The sequence below is a fragment of the Pangasianodon hypophthalmus genome, chromosome 19 (assembly GCF_027358585.1).
Source record: "Pangasianodon hypophthalmus isolate fPanHyp1 chromosome 19, fPanHyp1.pri, whole genome shotgun sequence".
Taxonomy (NCBI): domain Eukaryota; kingdom Metazoa; phylum Chordata; class Actinopteri; order Siluriformes; family Pangasiidae; genus Pangasianodon; species Pangasianodon hypophthalmus.
Genome location: NC_069728.1, coordinates 15,134,253 through 15,152,740, shown reverse-complemented (window position 1 = coordinate 15,152,740; position 18,488 = coordinate 15,134,253). Strand labels below are relative to the sequence as shown.

General features: G+C 38.3%; 2 protein-coding genes across 2 annotated transcripts; one reads left to right on the top strand and one right to left on the bottom strand.

The window, feature by feature from the left end:
- The first annotated feature begins 1,418 nt into the window (after window positions 1-1,418).
- pbk (PDZ binding kinase) lies at window positions 1,419-7,251 on the top strand. Its single transcript, XM_026923384.3, has 8 exons — window positions 1,419-1,488; window positions 1,655-1,728; window positions 3,541-3,634; window positions 3,721-3,860; window positions 4,034-4,203; window positions 4,819-4,948; window positions 5,036-5,215; window positions 6,796-7,251. The coding sequence occupies exons 2-8, from the start codon at window positions 1,659-1,661 to the stop codon at window positions 7,029-7,031; spliced, it is 1,020 nt and encodes a 339-aa protein (XP_026779185.3). The 5' UTR covers window positions 1,419-1,488; window positions 1,655-1,658; the 3' UTR covers window positions 7,032-7,251.
- A 1,019-nt stretch (window positions 7,252-8,270) lies between these two features.
- esco2 (establishment of sister chromatid cohesion N-acetyltransferase 2) lies at window positions 8,271-18,082 on the bottom strand. Its single transcript, XM_034313826.2, has 11 exons — window positions 17,907-18,082; window positions 15,234-15,297; window positions 14,072-14,945; window positions 13,628-13,712; window positions 13,503-13,539; window positions 12,804-12,945; window positions 12,587-12,718; window positions 11,835-11,924; window positions 11,345-11,488; window positions 10,370-10,554; window positions 8,271-9,037 (listed from the first exon to the last, which is right to left on the bottom strand). Exons 2-11 carry the CDS (start codon window positions 15,290-15,292, stop codon window positions 8,905-8,907), a joined length of 1,881 nt encoding a protein of 626 aa, XP_034169717.2. The 5' UTR covers window positions 15,293-15,297; window positions 17,907-18,082; the 3' UTR covers window positions 8,271-8,904.
- Between the last annotated feature and the right edge of the window lie 406 nt (window positions 18,083-18,488).

Here is an 18,488-nt window from a genome sequence, read left to right as displayed (position 1 = left end):
GTCTTCACGGAGCTCGCTTTGTGCACAGGGGCATTGTCATGCTGGAGCAGGTTTGGGCCTCTTAGTTCCAGTGAAAGTAATTCTTGTAATTGTAATTCTACACCATACAAAGCCATTCTATACAATCATGTGCCTCCAACTTTATTGCAAATGTTTAGGGAAGGAACCCATCTGGGGGTCACGGTCAGGTGTCCACATAATTTTGGCCACATTGTGTATATTTTGTAAATTTAAAGTTATGATAATTTTTTATTAAATGTTAGCGTAAGAATTCTTGAAACAATTCTATCCATTAGAATACGTCAATCATTGGGCGAAATATTGCAAACTATCTGATTTAGAAAAACAAAGAAACAGAAACATTACAATGAGCCGAAGGAGTCGACTCTTATTGGTGAGTTGATTCAACTGATCTGACTCAGTAAAAAGAGTCGAAATAACCATTGCTAGAGTTTGGTGTTTGGGGTAAGAGGGGTATTTAGGTTTAGAGGGGTGCATGGATCAGAGTGAAGAGGACAGCTCTGTATACACATCACTCAGCTAAAGTGCACATGGAGACAGGAAACCCTGGGGCAGTTATCTACTCTGCAGTTTACCAGGAAAAGCCAAGTCTCTGATGTAAGCCTCCATCTAGTGGCCATTGGTAGGTTCTTCATTTAAATAATATCACTGATAGCAATAATTATGTTTTAAAATTTCAGTTATAATAAAGACTGGACTATATTATAACTATAACTAACTAAATAACACCTTAACTAAGAACTGAAAAGACTACAACTTGGTGATTTAACCAGTACAATCAGTGATAGTGATTTAAAACTGCTTGACTGTAACACTGCTTAACCCAAGAACCAGCAGATTTCTGCTTCCCTTGTTACTATATCAGGGCCAAACCTACATTTTAGATTTAGATTTGAGCTATTTAGATTAGATTTGAGACCCCCAGGTAAATAGCATATACACAAGAATAAATGGGCTCTTCGTAAACCAAATTTTCAGTTTTACCAATGACTTTGAATTAAACCTTTTGGAAGAAACTGAAAACAAAAATACAAAAAAACAAAACAAACAAAAAAAACCCTAAAAGCACTGAAAACGTAATGTTTTAAAATAACTAAATTTTGTCTGGCAGTATTAATGTTGTAACTAATGTGATTATGACTATGTATATGTGTGTATGTATGTGTGTGTATATATTTATATAAAAAATATAAAATATATATGTGTGTGTATATGTGTGTAATTTCCCCACCTGTTTCGTAAGATTTTTAAGATCCCGCCCCCTGAGCTACTATTGGCTATGAGTTCATCCTTAACGCGGCTATTGGAATTATAACCAATCATAACGCAAGACGCCGTAGCTTAGTAGCCAATAATATCGCGCAAAGGCACAGTTTACTCTGTATTCGGGTGCGGGGGGCGGGGTTAAGCAGCAGCTAAACCAATCGGAAGACTGTTGAAAGACGGGCGCGGACTTTCAAAAACCAGGTTTGTTGTTAGGGAACTAGTTAGCTGAGTATCCGACTAAATAATAAAATAAAGACAGTCTATTTAACAGTGTATGTATGTAATATATATTTATATATTTGTAAATAGAGGTCTTCTGGGTTCTTGTCTGTTTAGCAGTTACAGTGTTTATTGTTTTTAATTTCAGTAAAATGGAGGCCGAGATTCAGTCACCGGACGCGTTTAAAACTCCGTGTAAACCGGCGAAGATGAAGAGTCCAGGTAAAACCTCATAAACATGACGTGTAAAGCTTTTAAAATGATCAACTTTACTACATAAAGATTGTATTTTTGTCTCAATGAGTACAGCTTCTGTTGTTTTAGCTAGCTAACACTGGTGGGCTCATCCTAGTGACAGGGCAGCTAGTTTGCTAAGCACATTTTCACCACTAATGCAACCTTAATAACACAGTTTAATGAAGGTTTATTCAGCAATATTTATTAAATATTTTCCAAATAAAAGTATAAAATTGCCACCAGTTGCAAGGGAAATATGATGGCCATAGATAGTGGACTAAACAACAGATATCACAGTCAGTTGACTGCTGATAATCTTACAGGAAGTACGTTTATTTATGCAAATTAAATATGCATAAATTTGCATATTACGTGAAAAAAAAAAACTCCAGGGAAAGACTTTTACAAAAAAAATAGCATAAGATTTTTTTTCAAATCAGAGAGTGCAGGTTTTTTTTATCATTGTATAATAAAAAATACTGCACTCTTTGTTTTAAAACAATCTTATGCCATTTTCTGTATAAACTCTAAAGTAAATCTAACAGTCATTTTGGGAAATTCTGTAATTTCTGTAAAAAATTTCTGTAAATTCTGTAATATAATTCTAATGAGGGATAGGAATAAGGATGGAGGGAAAGACTCGGATAGTTAGTGATCTATGAGGTGTGAACCGCTGGTGTGGATGTTGAAGCTTTAGAAGCTGATCTGTTTGAGCAGAGGTTACAGATGAGGAGATGCGAGAGCTGGACAGACTAAAGGACTAAAGCGCTGCTGCATCGCTCTCTTCACATAGAGATGAAGCGAGGACTTGTGCTGCATTCGACTTACTTAATAAATGGAAATTCGCTTGTCAGAATGATATACAAAATGGGGGGAAAAATGTGGATGCTTCCATGTTTGTAATTTGTTAGCAGCAATGTAGTCAGCTAACTGTTATGTTATGATCATAAACGCAATGAAGTGTGTAGTCAGTGTTGTAGATTTGACAAGTGAATGTGTGTATGTAGATTGATCTAAAGGAAATTCTTGTATGTGCAGTATAACTCATTTAAAAGTAAAGAAGTGCTACTTTGTTTACTTCTGATGTTGTGAGCAGCCGTGTTGACTTGATGTCACTCCGTAAACAGGGAAGGACCTGGTCGTTGAGAAGACAAGGTTTAAGGTGGCGTTTTCTTTTGCTTTTATCGGTTCGATGTTGGGAATTACAAGCTGTGACTGTGAGTCGAATGCAGCATAATTCCCACTGGCACCACAATCAGCAAGTAGATGAACAGCATTGTGGGTAATGTAGGAAACTGTTAACCAAAGTGAAAGTAGACAAGCTAAGCTAAAAGTCAAGTCAGAATTTCATTACGAAATAAATCTTGGATGCCTTTGTTTCCTTGTTTAATTCTAAAGATTAATATGCAGGTCATTTTTGGTGGATTTGTCCTTTAAGAGCTGCGCTGTTCACACAAAATCCAAATTTACTGACAGAATTGATCATTCTGACCACAAGGTATCCCAGTGTTCAGAGCACAAAAAGGTGGAGAAGTTGATGCACTTTTGAGATTTTTCAAAAGAGTTGTGTACATTTTACAGAATAAACATGCCTGGAGAAAAACAGAAAACAGCTTTTATACATTGTTTTCATAAACTATTGAAAGCCAAGAGCAATCCTAAACACAAGTTCACTTTGAAACAAAGCAGTTTCACAAAATATATCATTTCACTGGCTTCACGATTGGATGAAAACTGTGCCAGTGGATTAAACAGTTAATCATACAATAATCAGTGGGTTTCTTCTCCCCCCTGCAGTTAGTGCATGTGGAACCCCGGTCACTATTCCAGCATCTCCGTTTATGAAGAAGCTCGGCTGTGGCACTGGTGTGAGCGTCTACCTCATGAACAGGTAGGATTGGTTGAAGTCTGTGATTTGATTAGCTGATGGATTGAAGGAACGCTGTTAACACTGGACTGTCTCGAAATTGCTTTCAGAAATGGAAAACAGACTCACTCGCCCTGGGCCGTTAAGAAGATCAACAGCAAGTGTGCAAAGACTCAGAAGAACGTGTACCAGAAGCGGTTGTGTGAGGAAGCAAAGATCTTAAAGGAACTGCAGCACCCAAATATTGTTGGTAAAAATGTCTTTCTCTCTCAACAGGACTTTATAAATCAGTGTTTAAGAATCTTTGCTCTATGGAGGAAGTGGGATATGTTTCATTTTAGCTCACGCTGTTCTTTAACCCTGCTGCGGCTTTGTGCTTGGGCTGTGTTGCATAAATAATGCTCCCTTTTTTTTTTATGGCAGGCTTTAGAGCGTTCACCACAGCGAAGGATGGCTCGAAGTGTTTGGCGATGGAGTACGGAGGGGAGCAGTCTCTCAATGACCTGATTGAAAAGAGGAGAGAGGAGGGCTTACAGGCTTTCCCAGTTGCCACTGTTGAAAAAGTGGCTCTTCATGTAGCTCGTGGTTTGCAGGTACTAACTGCACAAATAAATCCTTCTTCCTTCCTGTTATAGTTTCCCATCATCATCATCATCTGACTCAACCTTTAGGACACACCTGATTACGTGTATGTTTTTTTCACACTCTTAGAGACATTTTGATCTTTAGATTTAGAGCTAAAAATATGTTTATAAGGCTGTAGGATAATGATTAAAATGATTATGATGATTCTATTTTTAAACTTAGAAAATTTAGAAACCAACTAGTCTTCTTGCATTTTATTGATTTGAATCAACAGAAAATATAATCTTTACATTGTACACAGTGTGTGTGTGGGTTTTATTTTTTTATTTATTTATTTTTATTTTTTTTATTTTTGTTCCTGTTCATTTGTGTGTTAATCTTTTAAATGCTAAAGTGGACAAAGTAAATAAACAAACAAATCACGGTACGCAAGCAAGTAGACTGGGACATTCTCAGTTATGATTGTCCTTACGTTATTCTCTTAAATGAACTGTACACAAAGTTTATATAGTGTGCAGTGTAAAGAAAATCCACCACTGCCAGTAAATTATAATGTACTGTACTGCTCATGTATCGCCTTTTATTCCACTGTGTAATAAACAACACTACAATTTTCCCCATAGTATCTGCACAATGAGAAAAAGCTTCTGCATGGAGACATGAAATCCTGCAACGTCGTCATAAAAGGCGACTTTGAGACCATCAAGATCTGCGACGTCGGAGTTTCCCTTAAGTTAGATGAAAATATGCAAGGTAAGTAAGCCTTATGCGCTAGTCAAATAAAACTGATATTTAAAAAAAAATCTTTTCATAATCTGTTTTTCATTTGTGTCCTTGTAGTGAGCGACCCGAAGGCCTACTACATCGGCACAGAGCCATGGAAACCCAAAGAGGCGCTGGAGGATGGACTAATCACCGACAAAGCAGACATCTTTGCGTATGGCCTCACCCTGTGGGAGATGATGACTCTCTCTGTGCCTCACCTAGAGATGCTCGACAGCGAGGGTGACTGTGATGATGGTTAGATATATTTTTATTTACACGATCACTGAACATTTACTTCCAACATTCAGTAGTATTGATGTTCTTAGACACTAGACATCTATGGAATTGTTATCTGTTTAACTCTTTCTCCAAGTCACTGATGTCTTAACTCAGATTGTCTTCTGTGTGACTGCTACTGTGCTAAAATGGTTAGGTTGCTGTACAATATATAAATATTACTGATACTTTGGTTTTAAATCTCTCTTCTGTTAAATAGTATTTTTAATTAACTGTCCATATTAAATATCCACTATCTAATTCCAGACACTGTTTCTTTAAAATTCATTAGTTAGCTAGGTATTTTGGCAAAGTTCCTTCTACATATAAAGCATTTTTCATCACTTTTAATAAGCAACGTTGAAGCTTGCCAGACTTCTGACTGTGGTTTAATGTGCACATAAAACAAAGCTGGAGTCAGTTTTCCATTTTTCTAAAGCCCTCTCCAGACAGGATTAAATTTACATCAGGTCCTGTACATTTTACAGGTGCTACTCTGTGATCTTTAGTTTTGTCCTGATACAGATGTCGCCTTGTGTTGGAAAAAGAGATGTTTGACTGTTGCTACTTGCAGCGTGCGTATCAGTGACCTTCCCCCAGATATTAAACATTTCTTGAATCAGGAAATGTAAAATGGATCCTTCTTGTATACTCTGTGGTTATTGTTTTGTTGCTGGAACTTTGTTTTCCCCAAACTGAAATAAGAGCCAGTGTCTCTTCTCTACTCCAGTGCCTCTTTCAAGGCTTGGATGTCATGCTGTGAATGAAGCGTGATCATATGACCACATGACACAAACATCTGGATTCACAGATAATACTGCCTGCTAGAAACTCAATCCTCCATTTTATTGCTGTCAGGATGTAAGGGTTTTATCATTGAGGAGACGTGTGAAACATGTATTACCAACGTCCTCCTGATAAAATAATCCAATCCGAATAGGGCTTTAATCAAACTCTGTTCATGCAGTAAGCAGGAGAAATATGTGTCTGCGCTTAATTTTTCAGTTTTGTCAGTATACACCTGCATACCTGCATGTTCCTGGTTCTGAAATCGGCCTAGTAAAAACTATACTACTGTCAACCAGGTTGCTCTTGGTCAATGTGTGTAGTGCAGCAGGCAGTAGGATTCGGAAATTTACAGTACAGTATTTAAACATAAATGGCAAATGAAAACGTTTCGCTGAAAAATGTTTCCCTGAAGTCAGTAAAGAGTTGGGTTTTTTTTTTCTCCTCTTTTTCTGGTTGTTGAACTTGTCACTCAATCAGCCAAGAAGTTTGATGTCTGAAGTTTGCACTAGAGCTGCTATACTAAAGCAAGATGCTAGGATTAGTGTTGTGAAAACTAGTGTTTAGTGTTGGCTCGGTGATATCATTTACAGAATATTGGTCCTTTACTGTATGTTCATAAAGATTTTTTTAGTGAGCTCATGATATGAATCAGGTGTGTGAATAACAGTGCAGTGATAATCCAAGACCAGGATGAGGAAATGCTGATTATATCGACCACTCTTTTTCTCTATTAGAAATATTTTCTAAAGCATCCACTTCTCCCCCTCTAGACGACTCGTTTGATGAGGACGACTTTGATGAGGATGCGTATTACGAGAAGCTGGGAACCCGACCTCCGCTGGACGCAGCCACTCTGGGCGGCGCCTACCAGAAGATGGTGGAGCTTTTCTGTCTCTGTACTGAGGAAGATCCCAGCAAAAGACCTTCAGCTGCTCACATCGTTCAGGCTCTGGAGTCCAACAGCCAGCTGGATGATAAACGCAGTGAGGTGATAGTTATAGATTAACAGCTGCTCACGTGTCTGATGGATTTTCCGTAGTCTTTTCTCACTGTACTGTCTGTCTGTCCTTGTTTGAGTGTAACTTCTTTTCTGTCCTATTTTTAAACCTCTCTCTAAATCTATATAGAATTCACTCTACAGCTATCACCTACAACTTTATTATTGATTTTACTGTATGTAGATTTAGACTTGTGTTCCAATTATTAAACAATTCTTAATTAAATAATGTCATCTGTCTGAGTTGTGGTGTGTTCCATGAGCTTAGTAGCCTTTTTAAATTAATAGATTTCACTAGATTACATTTCACGTTATTATTTACAAGTCTAGCATCTTGTGCTCTAGCACTACAAAGGAGTTACAATTTATCATTTTTATAAATATAAACATTTTCATAAAAAAAAAAAAAAAAACGTACTTCACAACAGCTTCTCTACACCCTTTTGAAAAGCTTGCTAACTTTTAACAAATCTGTCTGTCTGTTGTTTAGTCCTACATAAGTGATGCTGGAAGCCTCAGATACAAGATAAGTGTGCTCAGTAAAATAATAGGCCACGCCCACATAGATATCAAACTGGCCTGAGAAGTGAATTTTCCTGGCATTTATACTTTATACCTTTCTGGCTGTTGAGGAGAAGACAGTTTTGGTGTCATAAACATTTTGTAGTATGTTTCCTTAAAACAAACAAAAATCATCAAACCTGAACCCTTTCTGAAATCCTTAGCATGGCCAAGGGACATGCAGAAGTAGCTGGAATAGGGAATGTAGGAATACAGAGTGGGAATGTGAACCGCAATGAAGACAAAATTAAAAGCAATTTTACTGTGTTAAACTGAAAGAGTACAGAACAGTAATAAAATGTATTAACAGCAGAGTATCGGATTGGTGAATTTTACTGAACACCAGTAAGCTGATTTATTAATCCTGTTTGTACACAGGAAAAAGTTCTCTGTCGACTGTCCCGTAGATTGTCCTGCAAGCAGAACCTTTAAAATCATGAGTTCCATGTGAAACCCCTTTAAGGAAGCTAAACACTTAACTATCCAGAGAAGTGTATAGCAGGCCAGTGTTTCTGCTTTTGCCTTTCATGAGACAGTCTAGACTTGGGGCAGGAGCCGATATATGCAGGAATGGCTTGGTGATGGTGTTGGGGGAGTTGATATTCAATGATTATTACCCATGTGGCACTCATGTTTATACAGGGTTTCATCACTTCCTATTGAACATACGACCACACACACTACATGCTTAGCAGCAACATTTATTTAAAATATTTACAAATAAAGACTGCACATAAATCATTTATACTAGCAGACTGTTCTCAGAACATGACGGGTCATCAACTCCCAATTCATTCATCTTAAAAACAGGAGATAAAACATGAACTTGCCAACTTGCCTGAGTAACAAACTTGAAGTGAAAAATTCACATCTAAAAACTAACTTGGAAAGTTTTCCACACAGATTGAACTTCATGGATTAAGCAAAAAATATGAAGTGTACACTATTTCCCACTTATCCTTAATGTAAGCACTGAGCTGAGTCATGTTTCACTGTCTGAATTTTGCTTCTTTGTTTGGCACTGAAAAGTGTGTGCATGTTTAAATAACTGCATGTGCACCTGATTTTATTTGTATATATATTTTTTATATATATAGATTTATGAAACTGTACAGATTGGATTACTGAGCCAAAAATCTTTCAAGGCACGTGTATCAATTTGTCTTTTTTGACCAACTGTTCCATTAAATGCGTGTTGGAAAAAACATCCATTAGCACTGAATTAATCTGTTAAAAACATTATAAAACAGAAGAGCAGCAAGTTATTTATCAGTCTACAGAGTATAAAACAGTGAGCAAACATTAAACCAGTTTTAAAAAATTAGCCAATGAAGTTATAGACCAGGAACGCGGGAGTTCCACAGTACTTCGTAGCAAAGAGCTTGCCATCAGGAGTGGGGTCAGAGAAGGCGATTTCTTCTTTGGTCAGTGGGCTTCCATACATGAACGATCCCCTGAAACAAGATAGAAGAAAAAGGTTAAAATAAAGCCCCTTTTTGTTCACACACAAATGTACACTTACTTTAGATCCATCTACATGGTCATACTTAAGAAGAGCTTACATAGCAGTGCTTGATAAGTGAATAGTAATTGTCTTAATAGACAATTATACAAGAGTTAGTTCCAGTTCACTAATTTGATTGGTCCAGCAGCTTTCCAAGAGTGCTTATATTTCCTATAACCGCACTGGGACGCTTCACTCAGTTTGTCTGTGTTCTCCACATAAAATTCCACTTCCCAGTTCGAAACGGTTACTACAGTAGAGTTAGCGACATCATCAGCAGACATGGCAAATGATACTTTTCGGGAATATAACTTCTGACATAAAATATGAAATCTCGTCAGAAGAAAATGAAAAGGAAGAAGGGACACCAGTTTCACCGGAAGCACCTTTAACGGGAACGTACAAATCAGTGAGTGAAGCTTCTTCAGGATTTCTACTAGTGAAGCAAAAATAAACAGAATATTTGGCCATATTGTGTCCAAAATGTCAGTTTCTCAATATTAATTTTTTGTTTATAGAACTGTTGTATAAAAGCGATATCACACTCGCAATCATGTGGTTATACTGAATATCGGCACAGTTGTTACCTAATCACAGCGGTGCCGATATTCAGTATAACCACTCTCTTGCTTGTGCAATATTGCTCATTGATAAGGTACTTTACACTTGGTTGAAGCTTAATACACAGATTTTTAAAAAGTTATTTAACATTTCATTTAATTTGTAATTGTTGATCTGATGAAGGTTTCTGTACAGACACATGTAACATTCATGAAGGAGTCTCCAGTATCAGCACTTTGTAACATTCAGAGGTAAAGCTGTAACTACGTTTTCTGACACGTGAAAGTCTTCAGGACAGAAGAATTGGCAGTAACCAATTGTGTTGTGATAAGCTGTGTTTTTTGTCTTATCTTCAACAGAGCTGCTAGAACGCAAGTAATAACAGAACTAACTTGTTTTGTAGCTGTTCCAGATGATTAAAAGTAAATATAGTGTCATTGTATGATGTGTCATTCTTTACTGTAAAATACTGTAATTGTTGGTAAATTGCTGTAGTACATGAGGAATAAAGCACTTTGGGACATCCTGTAATTGGAAATGAATCAACTTTGGGGTGGTAATGGCCTCATATCATACCATGCTGTTATTGATTATTCTCCTATAACAGCATGGCTATAACACATAAAACATGGTACATGATAAACATTGTGTACTGGCCACAGCTGCAGCAGAATAAGTGCTTTAAGACCTGCTGACAGTGTCCTTAAGTGTGAATGCATACCTGACGGTGTCTAGCAGACGTGTGGCAATGCTCTTTCTCCTCATCAGGCTGAACACCCAGATTCGACTCACTCCACAAATGGCCTTCTCCGGGACGCTGGAGCAGCACCAGGCTCTGTGGTGGTCCATGAAGTCCTCCTTGGTCATGTCTTTGGGCTTCTCTGGCTGTGCCAGCACTCTGAACGCCTGCAAGTCAGAAAGCCTCTATATTAACAGACATTGATTCACTTTAATCATAAAGCTGGCTGCTGGAACGCTGGAATAAAAAGCACAGGTTATGATGTGTTCCGTTTGATCTCTCTGTGCTTACTTCTCCGTGATTGTCCACTCCACCCGAGTGGGAAGTTAACATTCAAAGTGAGAACTAGTTAGAGCTAACACAAAGCTGATAGAAATGCAACTAATTAGAAAATACTCAATTTCTCACCACAGTAAATGAGCAATGGCCAGCAATGTTACAAAAACATCAAATAAACAAAAAAATAAGGTTAATTCACTAATGAGGCATTAAATCATAATGCAACACCTGAGCTTGGTAATGTAAATAAACATTAACAAGCTCAGGTGTTGCATTATGATTTAATGCCTCATTAGTGAATTAACCTTATTTTAAAGAACAGAAACTATGGAATGTATGACAGTTGTAATTTTTTTTAGATTAAAAAGAACTTTGTTGATTCACACAATGCTACACAAGAAGACTTTAGTAGTTAAGCTAAAGCAGTTGCAGGTTCTCTCGCTTACAGTTTGGTCTTTGTGCCAATTGAGCTAGATGTAGATTAATTATACATAATTTACCAATTTGAGTCATGGAAAAATAGTTTGCACGCTACATACAAAAAGAATGCTACTTATTACTATAAATATGTATGAACGTAATAGAAATGACCAAAAAGTGGTAACATGAGACTAGTGCATATGGGATAATATTATCATTAACACATAGTGGAAGTGAGCATCACTAACACATACACACCTGTCTTATGGGCTCTGCCACCAGGCAGCCCACCACCATCTTGTCACTGTTGATGAACAGGTAGGTTTTGGCAGCACTGGGGCTGCTGAGGTTGACTTGCTGAAATCCAAGCTCACTATCTGCAATACGTCTCACGTCCTCTGCCTGAAACCAGACATCACAGGTTACACAGATTCACTTTAACCCCACTGTATTGTCTGTCAACAGGACATAATTAGCACAGGCCATGTCTTTAGATTTTACAGCAATAAAATGCATTTTAATATCCTCTATAAATTCTACCTTAATTAAACAAATATTAGCAATATAAAGTATAAAACTCTTCCCATGCCTGATTAGGTGGTAGATAAACAGAAGAACCTCCACTAAACTCCCTATTCTCTTTCAGATATTCTTTAATAAAAATTTTAACTTCTGGCAAAATATGAATCCTGAACAGAACATAAGGCTTAATAATGGACTCATTAATACTGAACACCCACACACATACCTTTTTAGTTGCATACTTTGGGTCTTCAGGAAGAACAAGGATGATTTTTCCATCCCAGAATTCTGCCACAACCCTCTCCTTCTTCCAGCCCTTCATGGAATGACAGGAAGATCAATACTCAGCAAACATATTGCATATTTGCATGTCTGTATATTTCATAGGCGTGTTCCTTCATTTGTCCAGGTCTCGGTGGATCTAGAGCCAATTCTGGGAACACCGAGTATGATGCATGAACACACCGTGGAATACACCATCACACACACGGACCGACTCATTCCCTCCTTGGGGCAATTTTAGCGTTGCCAATTCACCTACTTGCATGTTTTTGGGAGGTAGGTGGAGCATGTAGGAGGAACAGGTAGGAGGAGAACCTGGTGGAAACCCATACGGACACGGGGAGAACTCCTTACTGACAATAACCAGAGTTCTGGATCAAACTGGGGATGCTAGAACTCTGAGGCAGCAACATTACCAATGTACCTCCATGCCGACTTCCACAAAATCAAAGTTAAGGTAATCAGAAAGCTATTACAAGGTTAGGTTTAGATTCTCTGTGGATTTAGCTGTAGTGGTCTAGAACCGAGATTTTCTTCTGTTAAGTTGGTGGATACGGAGGCTTGCATCACTACGTTTAACAGCTCTGTGCCGAGATTGTATCCTTCTTATTTGTATACAGCATTAAAGCGTCTTCCAAATCAATTACTCGGTGCAAATTTATTTCAGGCCTGTTGGTGACAAGTGTGTTTCCTCACCACAAACTTGATGGTGTCGAGGAAGCGCTGGTGGAACTGCGTGTGCTGGAAGTTGTCCTCTGGACTGTCTGCACTGTACAGCATGCCACATGAATTACATGTAGTAGCACCAAACTGCTTCTGGCCAGCATCCTGTAGGGAAGGAGAGGATCTTTCAGCTTACACAGCATAAATCTGATACTTTTTTTTTCCCATTAACTTTGTTACTTCGACTCACAATGATGAGCTGATCATCATCATTCTGCTTCTTCAGCTCCTTCTTCCTCCTGGAGCTCCTTTCTTTAACCAAGAGAGACGGCGTGCCAGCAGACGGAGTGCTGCAGTTCAGAGGGGAGGACAGACCACACTTCTTCTGAGACCTACAACAGAAAATACTACATATTAACATAAAGAGCATTAATCACAATCAGGGCCATATGTGTGTGTAGTGTATCTATCAGACATTTAATGCCATCTTGTAATGACCTTGATCAATAGTACAGCGTAGTTTAGCATGCAACACTGAACACCACTCAGATTTCCACACAGTGTTTAGGTTTCGATGTTGTGTTTGTAAGTTTTGCTTTCTTTACTCTTGTTTTCACTCACCTATGTGTCTTTTTAATTTTAAAGTGTGTACATGTAGCACCGAAGGTCTCACTACCTCATTTCCTTGTGCAATATCCATAATTATAATAAAGTTAACTGAGTTAAAACTACACAGTGAAATGTGTTCAGTCTGTCTGTGTTTGTGTCAGTGTGTTGCCATAGAAACGACTCATTTCTGAGAACATGATCAGCTGAAAGTCTCAGATATGTTTTCTCATAATTAGTGTAATTTCAACATAACTCAAACTTTCTAATATTTAGATGGAGACACATACACTACGCTCTCATACACACTTTGACTTCCCAACAAACATGTTTTATTATTTACCTTCTGGAGCCGAAGATGGGGTACACGGCTGAAGTTTCTGAGAAGACGAGACACATCATGTCATTACTTGTAAAATTCAAACACTGTTTGTTTCGTTCATTTGTTTCCGAGCAGGTCTAACTTACCGTTATCTGAACAGCTGCTGTTATTTGAGTTACTGATTTCACTGGCGTCCAGCACCGTGTCTGAGCCAGGAGTGGCAGGTGTGTCCTAAAAAGAATTTTTTTTTCAAATATTTAAAGGAAAAACAGTTCAGCCAAAATCAAGATGCACACAGTTTGCCCTTCAACCAAAATGCAATGCAATCAATCAGCCAAAATGTTTGATTTTTTGCACTTAAGCTACAAAGTTAACGGAGCTTATAACATCCAAGTGGCATTGTTTAATGTGTGTCAAGGTTAAGCTGTGCAAGTTTTTATCTGATATCCTTTTGTCCATTTTTAAAAATAACAGTTTTATAAATAACAGTCTCACAGCTCCAATACAAAACTAACAAAGAACCGAGCTGTTCTTTCCCCAAATGAGCTCGGACATCACTATGAGAACCAGGATAGTGACATGAGACTTACCTGGTGATCTGAGATTAAGGATTTGATTGGTGAATGAGGTTTCCTAGTTACTGCCTTGTTAACCTCAGCAGTCTGTGAGAGACTGTGAGAGCTCAAGGGCTGAGGATGTGATGTCTGTTCTGCGCCCTCAGAAGCACCACAGTCTCCGGGTTTAGACAGCAGCTGAGGATTCGGTTTAGGTTTATGAATAAAAACAGCCTGGCGCACTGGAGATTGATCTCTCTGCGCTGGAGCCACACTCTTCTCCACTGCAGGTTTTTGAGAGGTGGCTTGTTTGGGCTTCGGTTTCGGAGCGTGAGGCTTGTACATGGACGCTGGCTTTTTCCCAGTGCCGAAGAAAGCAGCGCCGATGACGATCCTGGGTTTGTTTTTGGATTTCAAACTACCGAACGTAATAGAGGTCTGCTTCTTCACCTCCAAGGTGTTTGTGGATGAATCTGCTTTCGTGCTCCAGGTGGGTTTAGGTGCGAAGTAGCCCTTTAGGTTGGATTTCTGTGCTCTCACTTTCTCCTTCTTTTTAGGCTTTTTGGTTTTGATGTTCCCTCCTGATGACACAGGAGCGCTCGGCTGATCTTGGTTTGAGGGAGGCGACTTGGTTTCCTTGAGCACCTTCCTTTCGAGCGGGGTGAGGTAAAGGGGTTTCTGCTTGCTGTAAAACGACCCTGCTCTGAGTGTGGCTTTGAAAGGAGACGCTCTTTTAGGAGGAGACTCCAACGTGGAGGTGCGCGGCATCTTTCTGGGTGTACTGGGAGAGCGCGATGGGGAACGCATCCTTTCAGGGGAATTCAGCAGAGACGGGCAGTTCTCCTTCAGCCGAGCGGACGTTCTCTTTGCGTAACTCTCCTGTCTCAAGGATTTCTTCTTCGCTGGATTACTGTGAGGGAAATTACACAGCTTCAGTGGGATCAGGGAAAAAAAAAAAAAACATTTCTACCGGGTGTCTGAAAAATCAGGAACCAATGAGACTAAAAACTACATATATGTAATTTTGTATGTATTATATACAACACATGATTTACATGTTTCACCTTTACGCTCTACACGTTTTCACGAACATCCGTTTTACACGGATTTTGCTCAACATATTCCCTTTGGTTTGTGACTTTTCAGACACTGTGTAGACTAATAACATTATATGTGAGGGGAAAAAAAGGGCACACACCTTTCAGTGTTCGGAGAGCACTGTTTTCTCTTCTTTGATGTGCTGGTTGACATTTTCATGTCGCCTGAAGCAAGAAAGGGAATAAAACCAAAAACCTTTGACTTCGGTTGGCCCCAAAAGCAGTGGGGTAGAACAATATGAGCTCAATATTACAGTTATTAGGATATCACCATGCCTGCTTACAACTTCATTGTTAAATTGTTAAAGACGACAAATCTGCACAACAGACGAGAAGACTGCATACGAAACTGTTTGAAGCAGGACTGCCAGATGCGATTTAGCCATAAACTATATATCTGCTTTATTACTTTAACTTGATAAGTGCATCTACTTTAAAGATAAACAGCAGTTCTGGTTGCAAGGTTTATATTAATGTACTTGCTCTAATATGTTCTCACTTCTACAGTATGAACTTACACATGTGGGATGCTCCACACAGACAGATTTCTAACAGATTAATTGTTGACATGGTGAAGTTTTCTGTAAGAAGTAGTTTATTTAACATCTTAGGAAGGAGTCTCCAGTGTCAGTGCTTTGTTACAGTTACCACTTCACCTCTGACTAAAGTTTTCCAACATGGGAGAGTTGTCAGGATGAAGGACTTTAAAGGTTGCGGTTTCTCAATAACATGAAAAGCTGTGTTTTTTTTCTCGTCTTATTAACTTTAAGAGAGAAAAGATGGCGATGGTACAACTGGTTATAGCTGTTAAAACGTAAGTGATAACAGGAACTGACTTGTTTCAAGGATGGTCCAAAGCATTAAAGTAAATCTATATTAGATCATACCTGCAGTCCTTGATTATTTTCCTATAACATCACACCTTGTCCTGTTTTGTTCTGTATTTATACCAAACAGTTGAGTTTTTTGTTTGTAATTGTCATAGGAAAAGACTTTCTTTGGAAGCAATATGATCTGCCTGCACTGTTGTGTCTTTCTGTGCTTCTGTAAAAAACATGCTGCTGTCTGTGAAGCCCATTCAGTTTTTCCATCACAAGTCAGGTTTAGCTTATATGCATATCTCTCACAACGGCCTAGCTCAACCAAGGACTAATACAGTCACACAAAGTCTTCCATCTCTCGAAACTAGGTGTGACAAACTGAAAGAAAAAAAAACCTTCTGTTCAGAGCACTTCAGCAATTTTATGAACCCTTGACGGGCCATAACGTGAGAGTATTCATTTTTTTAAAACATATATCCTATTCTATCAATTGACACCAATAATCGAGGCTGTGAAAGTAGAACAGGATGGTTATAAGAAGAACGACTAACAGAAACTATTCCACTGTATGCACTATGTGATAACTTTTTTAGTATCTGTTTTTCGAATATCAACAATATATTTAATGTTTAGAAAGATATTTAAGATGAAACACACAGATTATCTCTGCTATGTCATTAGTCTCAAGATCTTTACAGACCCGCTACACTACGGCTGTGAAATCTAAATGTTACTGTTCTAGGGTGAAAATGGTGAGTTTTATTATGTGAGGAATATTACGGGTTTGTGTTTTTTTTTTTTATATTGGAAGCTCCTTAGATTTCTGTAGATCTCATATAGTTTGATAATAAGGGAGATACAGGAATGAGGTTGCTATGGGCTGTTAGGGGATTTGACGAGTATGACGTGTATGTGTGTATAATGAAGCGTCAACAAAGAAGCACTTCTCCAGCTTTTGGTTTTTGGTGCATCTTTTCCAAGAATATAAGAATAAAAAAGGTGGGAATCTATAGGACTATGGTACAACTGTGCAAAGTAAACAAGGAAATGTGCTGTATTTGGCTCATAGGCCTTGAGTTTGATACCTGTGCTCTAAACTCTAAATGTTTTTATTATGTTCAAATCTTTATAAGAAGCAGCTAGTATTGGATTTGGCTAGTGCATTACAACAGTACAGCATTATATTTCCCAGGAAAGTTAATAAAGCCCAGGAAAGTTTAATCTGTCTCTCATCAAGAGTCCTGAACGTCTCATTAATGTTTCTGAGATGGTTAAGATGAGGTGTTTGCTCAGGGGTTAAGTCTACAGCTGAGCACTTTGTGGTTCAGGTGTGATGGTTAGGATTTGAACTCTGATCTCTAGTCTTAAATCAGATTCTGACAAACAAACAAATAAAAAAGATCAGTGGCCTGTTTGCTTCCCCTTCAGATGACTTGAAGCTGATGTGAAGAGGGAAAACTGACTCATGTCTTCTGCAGGGATTTAGGTCATGCAAAAAAGCGTGAACTAAGCAGAAATGTTGTTTTATTTATATGTATATATAAAAAAAGAGTCATTGTAAAGCAGCTAGTTCACTTCACTTTAATTTAACGCTAGCTAGCTCACATTCGCCTTCAAACCACAGCACAAGTTTGACCGCGTTTTCTGTTCTGCGTCTCTACATGACTTAGTATTAATTCTATCAAGATACTGATATTGATATAAAAGGTGGAGGAAGATATTTATCGCTGTAGACATCAGTTACAGACGCTGTTTTACTGTGAGGTAAAATGTTGTTAGGTTTAACTTTAGCTAGCCAGGTGGCTAACATGATAACGCGCGCGCGAATCACAACACCGGTCAGCTGTGTGTCTGTGAAAGTGGCGTTAATAACCTCACAAACACGGTGTGTGTGGGGGGAGGAGGAGGGGATGTGAATAATGATGATGATAATAATAATAATAAAACACTTACTGAGATGATTCGCGGATTAAACTCGGTTCTGTTTTACTCTTAAACAGAAAAAAGACTCCTGTCTGTCAGTGTCGCTCTTCTCTCACTCGCGCGCGCGCTGACAATTCTGGCTTTTGAACCGCGCGCCAAACTCAGCTTCTGCGCGAGCGCGTGATACGACTTCCGGTTTGCTTGGGGAGATGATTTCAGAATAAAAGTCCTAGTAGCCCAAACGGGAGAAAATATATATTAAAAAGTAAATGTAGACCCAAGTACAAGATAAATATGAATGAAAGTAAACTATAACACATTAAAACGACCAAAATGGAAAATAAAATCGCAAAAAAGAATGGAGATGTGTATCAAGAGAATGTTGGACACTAGAAAGCTAGGAAACCAACACACTGTAAGAAATAGAAACTTATATATTCTTCCAGACGTTCAAATTTTTTAAGATCTGAAGTATCGAGTCTTCTGTTTTGTCCTGTCTTTTCATCTGTGGTTTTGTCTTTTACTGCTTTTAACTGTTTTATTCATTTGTTGAGTACTTGATTTTACTGTGCAGCGTCTTTAAATGTGCAATATAAATAAAGGTGACATTAA

Bases quoted from the DNA above. Each gene is read 5' to 3' on its own strand.
- pbk (XM_026923384.3), top strand. From the start codon at position 1,659: ATGGAGGCCGAGATTCAGTCACCGGACGCGTTTAAAACTCCGTGTAAA. The intron at 1,729-3,540 runs GTAAAACCTCAT...TCCCCCCTGCAG, and splicing joins GGCGAAGATGAAGAGTCCAG to TTAGTGCATGTGGAACCCCG. The intron at 5,216-6,795 runs GTTAGATATATT...CTCCCCCTCTAG, and splicing joins CGAGGGTGACTGTGATGATG to ACGACTCGTTTGATGAGGAC.
- esco2 (XM_034313826.2), bottom strand. From the start codon at position 15,292: ATGAAAATGTCAACCAGCACATCAAAGAAGAGAAAACAGTGCTCTCCG. The intron at 12,946-13,502 runs GTAAATAATAAA...TTTCTGTTGTAG, and splicing joins CCCATCTTCGGCTCCAGAAG to GTCTCAGAAGAAGTGTGGTC. The intron at 11,489-11,834 runs GTATGTGTGTGG...GTCTGGTTTCAG, and splicing joins CAAAGTATGCAACTAAAAAG to GCAGAGGACGTGAGACGTAT.